Source organism: Sander vitreus, chromosome 15 (assembly GCF_031162955.1).
Source record: "Sander vitreus isolate 19-12246 chromosome 15, sanVit1, whole genome shotgun sequence".
NCBI classification, from domain to species: Eukaryota; Metazoa; Chordata; class Actinopteri; order Perciformes; family Percidae; genus Sander; species Sander vitreus.
In genome coordinates, this window is record NC_135869.1 from 3,976,169 (window position 1) to 3,986,461 (window position 10,293).

The window sequence follows — 10,293 nt, forward strand, 5'->3', positions numbered from 1 at the left end:
TTCCTTTGTTTCTATTCTCGTCTCCAGGGTCTGAGTAAAAAGCTTGGGGTTTCCTCCTCAGTTCTGCAGGGGCTGTGGCTGTCCTACAGCACGGAGAACCTGAGCCCTGCTCTGTCATCGCTGCGCAACCTCTACACCCCCAACATCAAGGTAACATTTTGCACACTCACATCCACTCATACACGTGCCAATACAGGTGGGCTGGGGGAAAAAAATCGATTCACGTATGTATCGTGATTTATTTTTTTTGCAACGATTTTTAATATTGATTCTTTTCCCAAGTATCAATATTTAATTTTTTTTTTTTTTTTTTTTACCAATGATTCACCTAAATATTTATACTATTATAGGGTACCACTGACGGCGACTACATCGTATTTGTTTTTCACCGTATTTGTTTTTTTTACCAATGATTCACCTAAATCTTTAACCCAGGGGTCTTCAATGTTTTTTAAGCAAAGGACCCCTTAACTGAGAGACACGGATCAGGGACCCCCTACTACATATATTCTATCAAATGAAGTTGCATAATACAGAATCAATATTTTTTTATTTTTTTTTTTTACCAACTATTCACGTAATTCACGTTTATTTTTATACGGTACCGCTGACGGCGAATACATCATATCTGTTTCCAGAAAAACTGACCGAATGCAGAAAATCCATGTTATGTACTTCTTTACATGAATGAATGAATGAATGAATGAATGAATGAATAATTTTCTTATTGTGTCATACACACACAAAAATAGTATGCCCAGCCCAAACGGGCTTACAAGATACCAGAATAGAAAGATGAACTAGAAAATTCCGCAAGAAATTTTGACAGTGTGCCTACTACTTGGTGCACATTCCAATAACATTCAGGGTAGTATTCAACTTTCAAATCACATAAATACTTTTTAAAATATTCAACCTTCTTTGAGGCTTTGAAAAAAAGCCCTTCTGACATTTATACATTAGTGTGTTTGGGATAGTTGATAGTTGGGATAGATAGTTTGACAGGTCAAAAATGTCTATTTGATGATGATTATAACTCTGAAGGTCGTTCTTTAATTCAAAAACCATGAGTCCAAACGACAAAAGATTATCATCACCAGAGAGGTAATAGTCTGGCGAACGCATTAATGTGGGTTTTATGTTTGTGGTGTCAAATATATGCGACACGGAGCAGGTAACAAAAAGGGAATGGTCTGCATCATTTCAGATTTTTTTCTTTTTATTGTTTCTATCGGCAGTTTGTACGAACAGAGCCAAAAGTTTACGTCCGGTGAATTCCATGGTTACATGTCTGCAACAGGCACAAATTTCCCTACACTTTGGTCAAATGTTCTGCCCTTTCTAACAATGTACTTAGGGAGGAAAACAGACTTTCACACAAGGTACAGTGAGCGTCCAAGTGAAGCGGTGTCCAACTGCCGCACTGCCTCCTGTATTAAATCATACCAGAAATACCAGGAGGAGAACAGAAACGGGCCCTTTTCGGACAGCTACTGTACTCCCATTTCTTACACAACACACCATTCTTGCACAGGATGATCAGCAGGGTGTCATGATAGCTCTCACAGTATTAAACATTAAGCGATAGGAGTTAGGGTTTTTGAGCTAGAAGCAGGACTATCTAAGGTGCGCCAGAGCCTCGTCTCTGTAAAAACACCTGTTGGTGTTGAGGCCTGAAGTCAGTTAGGAGTCAGTCAGTTAGTCAGTTAGTCAGTCAGTTCATCATGACATCATGCAGGCTGACAAATAACACCTCTTCTCCTTTCTTCACATTCTCTCCTCCTCATTACGTCCTCTCCTTTTCTTCTCTTCCTCCTGTGGCAGTACGTCCCATATGGTGAAAATGGGTTTTTGTGAGATTTTGTGTGTCACTTAAGCTCGGGGGTGTAAGACAAAGCCCAGTTGAGACCAAAGATTCGCGACGAGACAAAACCGTTTTAGGACGTTGCAGGGAAAAGCTGCAGCGGTCTGAACCGGCCCGTCTCAGCTCGACTCAAGCCACCTGATGGTTTTGCTGCGACTCAGCTGTTCAAGTTGCAGAGGCTGGTTTTAGAACGTAAGAGACGTCACCTGTTTCATCAGCCAATAGAGAAGTCAGCTGGTAAAGTCAGCTGCAAACTATAGAAATAAAATGATCCTTAATCCATTTTATTTCTACCAGCTGGTCGAAATGGCAGAGTTTTAGACGGATATGTCGTGATATGGTCAAGCGAGATAGAGAGTGACTGAAGAGAGGAAGCGTTAGAACGGAAGTACAACAAGGCGTTGTCATGGACAATGTCGTCGCATTGGTGTGAACGGTTTTAGAACGCTGCAGACCGGCTCGTTGCAAGAAGTTGCAAGTCTCAACTCGTCCCGTCCCAAATCTTTGGTCTGAACTGGGCTTAAAAGCTGTGATGTCGCCATTCGAAACCGGGTAACCAATGGGTGTCGTGTTCCATAATCGACATAGCCCCGCCCCCTTTCCAACGTTCCAAATGCATCATTCCAGGGTGCAGAGCATCAAATAATCACTGCACGCCCTTCCAAAAGACAAAATGTCGTAGACTAGTTGGTGGATTTTTATTTTTGGAGACTTTCCTCTACCTGTCCATAGTCAGGCGTTTCGTTTATTTAACAACTGCATATTATCACCACCGTGCCTAACGTTATATGATGCTGGAGTATTACCGTTATCCAAACTAAGAAAAGGGTGGGAAAATCAACTCAAATCTTTTTTTTTTTTGTGTTTAATAGACACATTTAATCGATACAAATGTAAGTTTAAGTGACACCATATGGGACCTTATAAAGAAGGAAAAGAAAATCGCAATACTATCGAATCCCAACACTTCTACAATCACAATACAAATCGAACCGTCACCCATGTATCGTTAATAAAGAATCGAATCGGGACAAAAGCATATTGTCCAGCCCTAACTTGTAACTTGGCTCCCTACCTGTCCAGGTGAGCAGGTTGCTGATTATGGGCGGGGCCGACGTGGATTACCGTAGCGACGTCCTCAACAACGCGCCCCTGCTGTGTGTCCACGCTCACCTGGGCCACAGTGATGCTGTGGCACTGCTGCTCGACCTCGGAGCTCAGGTAAGGTTTTCCAATGTTTGTGGAATCATTGCCGTTTGGTTTTTTTCAGTCCCTGGCTTCATGAAAATATTGTTGAAGGTTGCAATTGGAGGATTGTGCCAATTTACCGCAACCAAGCTTGTGTCTTCTGTGTTGTTTCTAGGTGGATGCTCGGTCACATGACGGCTTGACTGCACTGGGATTCGCTGCCGCAGCTGGACAACTGGACATCGTCACCATGCTGAGTCAGCACTCCGCTAAGGTAGCCGTCCATCTGTCTGCCTGCAAGATTGTGTGGTGCTCTAGATTTAAAGCCACTGTGCAGAATAAAAAAGAAAAAAAAAAATCTATACTTTGGTGCCATCCAGTGGTCGTATGAAGGATGACGCTGTCTCCGAAAGTTTTTTATTCTTTATTTATATCAGGAGATCAGTGACAGCAGAGATATGAACATTTCTTAAGACACATTTTGAACACCTATTCAGTGTGCGAACTAAGGGGGAGCTCGGCGGAGAAATGTACTTTTTACTCCACTACATTCATCTGACAGCTTTAGTTACTAGTTACTTTACACATTAAGATTTTTGCACATAAAACACATGTAGTTTATCAAATCTGATGTTTTATTATAAATGAAACTAGCCAACAGTATAACGGCCTACAAGTCCAGCTGAAATTATTAGCAGATTAAACACACAACCATTTGGATCGTTTCCAGTTTCTAAAATGGGAGGATTTTTCTGCATTGAATACTTTTATTTTTAATACTTTAAGTACATTTTCTTGATGATACTTACATACTTTTACTTAAGTAGCATTTTCAATGCAGGACTTTTACTGCAACAGTATTTTTAGTATTTTTACCTATGTAAAAGATCTGAATACTTCTTCCACCACTGGTAATGTTCATTCTGTTTTCCGTTGGCTCTGTCTCCCCGTGTACTCAGGTGGGTCATGTGGACAACTCAGGCCGGTGTGTGTTGGTGCACGCAGCCCAGCGGGGCCACCTCGAGGTGCTGCGCTTCCTGCTGAAGCGTGCAGACTGGAGCTGCACCTCCTGCTGTGGCCAGAGAGGGGCAAGCAGGATCCAGGCGGTGCAGCAAGCACTGATTGCAGCCGCCAGCATGGGCCACACAGAGGTCAACTGCACACACACACACACACACACACACACACACACACACACACACACACACACACACACACACACACACACACACACACACACACACACACTCACACACTAACACACACACACTAACACACACACACTCACTATCTCACACATACTCACATTCACACACACACTCACTCTCACTCACACACAAACTCACACACACTTTCTCTCTCACTCACACTCTCTCTCTCTCTCACATACTCACACACACACACACACACACACACACACACACTCACACACACACACACACACACACACACACACACAGATGGAAAGTAACAAATTACAATTACTCCCATTACTGTAATTGAGTAGTTTTTTGGTGTTCTTTTACTTTTTAAGGAAGTTTTTAAAATCTGTAATTTTACATTTTACTAAAGTATGTTTTGTTTGAAGTATTGTACTTAGCCCCCCCCGGCTGTTAAAAGGTGACTAAGGATTTTTAATTTTTAATTTTACTTGTGCTCAAGTTAAAGTTCATCAAAGTAATTGTACTTTTACTTAAGTAGAATATTTTTGTACTCTTTCCACCTCTGCACACCAACACACAAACTTTTCCAATATTGTGTGTTAGTAAGTCATGACACACTATTTCTTCTGATGTGTTTGTAACATTTGGTGTGTGTGTGTGTGTGTGTGTGTGTGTGTGTGTGTGTGTGTGTGTGTGTGTGGGTAGATGGTGTCATACCTCCTGGATCTTCCAGAGGAGGACGAGAAAGAGGAGGAGAGACCGGAGATCAACACAGCTGACAGTCTGTGGGGGGAGACAGGTCTGTTTACAACAACTACACCACAGATGTTCATACAGTCATGTGGAAAAAATTAGGACACCCATGCTAAAGTTGACTAAACGACTAAACTTACGATACATTATTCATTCACAAACAAAATTGGTGTCCTTAAAGGTTGGATTTTTCCTCATTTTTTTAATTAAGGCATTAAGACCAATTTGCAAAAGATGATTTTTTTTTTTTATTCCTCTTTTAAGTCAACTTTAGCATGGGTGTCCTAATTTTTTCACATGACTGTACATACTGTAGGAAAACTACACTACTACTACTACTACTGTTAATACTACTACTACTACTAGTCAAGTCGATAAGAACTCAAGCAACCCCACTCAACTTAATTGCACCCCATCGGCTTCCTTTATTTCTAGAACCTCAGTTTCTCACAATATATGAAATAAGTGTTTTCTAAATATGTAGATCATTATGTAGATCATTGCATGTAGGGCTGAACAATTAATCATTTTTAAATTGAGATTTGAAAGAATGCAATTAGCTAGTCGTGAAGACCGCGATTAATCGAATGTGAATTATTTGGTTGAATGTTTGGTGTAACATTTGGTTTAACATTTTTTATTCCTCTATTATTATTATTATTATTATTATAGTTACTGTTTTTTCACATGGTAAATGCTGGAATAATGTTACATATCACAAATTGTTTACAGAAACGTCCTATTTTCAGTGGATCTTTCATTTATTTTTTATTCCTTTATTTAACATGACGGTAGAAGGTGCAATATGTAGATGCTGCTGTTGAACTGAGGCACATCAGACATTTCAGTTTACAGGAAAGTACTGATGTTTTTTATTTCATTATTATAACTTTAGCTTTTGTGATAAATGTTCTGTGTTTGACTGTTCAATGTTCCACGCTTATTGAAAGAAAACCCCCGATTGCTGGCAGGACATATCTATGTTCTCATCACTGCATAAGAATGTAGAGCAGTTTGGAAGGTGTCTCATGTCATAATGCTCCATGACATGGTCTATCTGTTACACACTGAATAATGAACTTTAGCTCAACTTTTAAGAAAAAAAATCGCAAATTGAATCGCAATATCTGGCAGAAAAATCGCAATTAGATTGTTCCCTAAATCGTTCAGCCCTAGTTGCATGTGTTCTTTTCAAAACTAAGCCACAGATTCACTCCTAGTCAACCAAAGAGTCATTTGATTCTTCATCATCCCAAACATCTTGCAAGCAGAGGTCAATATTCAATGAGATACAGATACAGGGGCTATTTTTATTAAATCATTAATAAAGACCCTGTTTTGTAATATGTTTTTCATGCTGTTTTTTTTTGGTCAAACGTACATGTTCACATTTAGGAAACCTGTTTCCCTCTGCCTCCCTCTTTGTCTGCCTGTATCTCTGTGTCAGCTCTGACAGCCGCAGCAGGAAGCGGCATGCTGGCTGTCTGCAGGCTGCTGCTGGATCAGGGCGCTGCCGTTGAGCAAGGCAACAGGCGGGGCGTGGCTCCCTTCTTCAGTGCTGTGAGACGTGGCCACTTGCAGGTATGGTGGAACACACAGAAAACACACACACACAGGGTGCGAACTACGGGGAGCTAGGGGGAGCTCGGCTCCCCTTAATAAGACATGGGCTCCCCTGAAAAGGTGATTTGTGAAATCAGCTCATCAGAGGCCGGTCACCATCCTAACCCCTCTTGCTCCTCTCTCCTGTTAAATGGTAACAGCCAGCAGTGGAGTGACTGGAATAGACGATATACATGGCTGTTTGTTAACCCTTGTGTCGTTTTTAACTCTTGAGAGAGATTATGTATTGATAGATGGAATAGCTGACAGCATAACGCCTTTGCATCTTGAGCAAAGTCTCAAAGTGTTGCTCCTCCAAAAGGTCTCAGGCAATACTGTAACTACAGTCTGCACACACTGTGGAACACTTTGTTCAAATGCTAACACGCAAAACTGTTAAGGATGGAAGCTTGGGGTGCATCGCTTAGGCCTAATTGAACGGAGGAATTATGGCATTCTTCGGTAGCCTGAGTAACTTTAACCGTTGTTCATGTGACATCAATTCATGTCGATAAAGTATAATAGGGTAAATCCTGTATAGTGCATACACTTGTAGCTGTTATCTATCTTTGTAAGTCTGGCTCCTGCTCCAGAAATTCAGATTCGAAAAACTTATATTGTCTGTCATAACAGAAAATTGTCTTAGACGTGGCCTCAACATACAGTGCAAAAAGAAAACTCAAGATTCAAGATGTTTATTTGCCATTCGTGCATACACCAAACAGTCCAGGCACATAGGGACTCTTGTGCAGGCTCTTTGAGTCAAGTAAAAAGACCTAAGAGTAAAGAAAAGCACACCGACTCAAACAGAAAAGGGTTATACTAAGGACAATAAAATAAGACAAAAAAAACTTATACTATACAAAAGAATGCAAACATATAATAAATTATGAATACTGTAACTGGAGTATGATAACTATGTATGAGTTTGTAAAACATAGAGTAGAAGTAATAAATATATATATACACAGGTTATAAACACTATCTTAAGGGTAATAGGGCTGTGACAACTATAAGGGATATTACAAAACTCGGACAGTAAACAAACAATAGCTTATAAAAATATTTTGAACGGGATAAAAAAATCCAATGTATGTGTGCAAAGTGACATAGACTGTGTTTGTGTGTGTGTGTGTGGGGGTCATTACTTTTTATTTAGGATGTTTATGGCAGTGGGAATGAAGGAGTGTTTGTAAGTGTTTGTCTTGGCTAGAGGGACTTTATAGTGACGGCCTGATGGCTGTTACTGGAAAGATTTACGCAACTGCTTGGGTGTGAAGTACTGATAATGACGTTTGGGTTTGGCCCGTTTTACTTGCTTGATCAACGAGCCGGGAAAACTTAGATATATTCTTAACAGAGATGAAATTGAACCAGGATAAGATGTTGAAAGTGGGTGTTGATTCAGCGAGTGATTCATACACGGCTGTTAGAATATCCTTCCTCAGGGCGCCTGGGTAGCTCACCTTGTAGAGCTTGTATATAGAGGTGTACTCCTCCCTCTGCTGCATGTCGTTCCCCCTCTCTCTCCCCTTTCATGTCTTCGGCTGCCCTATACAAATAAAGGCCTAAAATGCCCCAAAACAAAATCTTTAAAAAAATCCTTCCTCACATCAAAGTTTGAGAGTTTCCTCCGCAGAATTGTTGAGCGTCTGTCTCCGTTTGCGTCTGTCACTCAGGTGGCGGAGCTCTTACTGAGCCACGGGGTGGAGGTGAACATGGTCGACCAGCAGGGTCGAACTGCTCTGATGACGGCAGCCTCAGAGGGACACGTGACCACCGCCCAGCTGCTACTGGATCATGGTAACCCCCAGAATTCGACTTACGCACCCAGAAAAAAAAAAACCACCCCCCTAAATTGGAAATTTAGTTAAGGCGAGACACTCAGGCAAAAAAACATCATTGTTCAATTTTGAGTTTTTGGGATATTTTGCTTCCGTAGCATGTCTTCTTTCAGGCTATTGGGGAAAAAGACATCCAAAATACACATTTAGATGTTTATTTTACCAAACCAAAAGTTGACATAAGATAATGCCTCATTTGCATATTTAGACACATTTCAGAAAACGTATTATGTAATACAAAAATATATTTCTCAATGTAAGTAATCAACTGGGGAAGATTCATGGTGAGATCTTTTAGTTAATTATTTTTTTCCTATTCACCTGAGGTGTCCCCCCTTCATGGATTGATGTTAAGTCAACCACAAGTTAACTTTGACGCTAGTTAAAGTTATTCATAGATATAAAGGACATAGAAGAGATTTTAGTATACTGTTATGAAAAATGTCTCGGCCTCTGCCTCTCTCTTTCCCCAGGAGCCTCTCTGGACCAGGCTGACAGGGAGGGGTTAACGCCGCTGAGCTGGGCGTGTCTGAAAGGCCAGCTCCCATTGGTCAGAGAGCTGGTGGAGCGAGGCGCAGCCACGAGTCACGCTGACCGCAGTGGACGGACCCCTCTGGATCTGGCTGCCTTCTGCGGAGACCCAGAAGTGGTGTGTAACACAGATGCAGTTATAATTGCCATATTTAAGAAATAGTGTCTCTGTCCCTGTCACAGTTTAGCGTTGCCAGATCTTGGGTCTGGCTAGTCCACACAGCATTTTTTTAAACCAATCACAATCCAGTCCTTCCAGAAAAATTATTTTCTTTGTGATTGTTGCGGGCAAAAATCCTTGATTATGCGGCAAGTTTTCTTAAAAAATGTGATGGAATATGCGGGATATTTATGCAATTTTATGCGATGAAATTGCGTTCACGTCACGTAATTACTTCACTTCATAACGTTCCCATGGCAACAGAGGAAAATGGCTGCTCTTGTTTGAAGTAAACGCAACATTTTTCAACTTTCTGAAACGAAACGAAAATGCGGGAATTATGAAATCATGAAAGCCCCGCATATTTTGCGCAGAACTTGGCAATTTATGCGGCGAAAGTGCAGCGTATTTGAAAAAATGCGGGGCCCCCCCCCCGAATAAATATGCAGACTTTGGCTGATTATGCATTGAATTATACGATCGCATAATCGCGTTTTTCTGGAGGGACTGATTATCGTCTTGGGCGGTGCTAAGCGCCGGACGGAGGCACAGTGCCGCTGCAAAATAGCCTCTGGAAGGAACTTGTTTTGGTGGAACGTGTGTACGTTCAAAAGTTGTTTTAGTCGTGCAACAGAAAACTCCGATTGGACAGATAGTCTAGCTAGCTGTCTGGATTTACCCTGCAGAGATCTGAGGAGCAGTTAACCATAGTCCTCAGAAATCAAACAGAGGTTAAAACGCCAACACAAAGAGAGAGGAAGGTGACAAACATCCGGCCGAAAAGAGTGAAATCCGGCGGAATTTCCGGCAGCACCGGAGCAATCCTTGAAGTGGAACGTCGTGGATATAGACTAGTCCCTGCCTTACCTGTCCTGCAGACTCTGCGGAGGACTGCTGGAGGCCAGGGCAATGCCATCTACAGTGACTGTTTGTTTGATTGTAATTGTAGGTCCTCTAGGTTTTTATGTCCTCATTGCATGCATAAAGTTTAGCTTACTGATTAGTTTGATCTGGCTTGATCAATAGATAGAATTGGGTATAATCTGCATAACCGTTAGTGTTTCCTCGTAACATTGCCTAAACTAAAGGAAGCAGCATGTGGTCGGCCCGCACTGGCTACCTGGGGCTGGCTAACTACAGCAGGCAACTAGAATAGAATGCGTATTATTGTCATAGGACAGCAGCTGT

At 41.5% G+C, this 10,293-nt stretch overlaps 1 protein-coding gene across 2 annotated transcripts in view; it reads left to right on the forward strand.

Moving 5' to 3' along the window:
- tanc2a (tetratricopeptide repeat, ankyrin repeat and coiled-coil containing 2a) overlaps window positions 1–10,293 on the forward strand; it is a 73,732-nt gene that overhangs the window by 54,593 nt on the left and 8,846 nt on the right. For both annotated transcript variants that reach the window (XM_078269216.1, XM_078269215.1), the window contains 8 exons: window positions 28–150; window positions 2,948–3,085; window positions 3,228–3,326; window positions 4,012–4,203; window positions 4,921–5,014; window positions 6,416–6,549; window positions 8,250–8,373; window positions 8,888–9,063. In XM_078269216.1, the coding sequence (XP_078125342.1) occupies window positions 28–150; window positions 2,948–3,085; window positions 3,228–3,326; window positions 4,012–4,203; window positions 4,921–5,014; window positions 6,416–6,549; window positions 8,250–8,373; window positions 8,888–9,063 (1,080 nt within the window). The remainder of the gene's footprint in view (window positions 1–27; window positions 151–2,947; window positions 3,086–3,227; window positions 3,327–4,011; window positions 4,204–4,920; window positions 5,015–6,415; window positions 6,550–8,249; window positions 8,374–8,887; window positions 9,064–10,293) is intronic.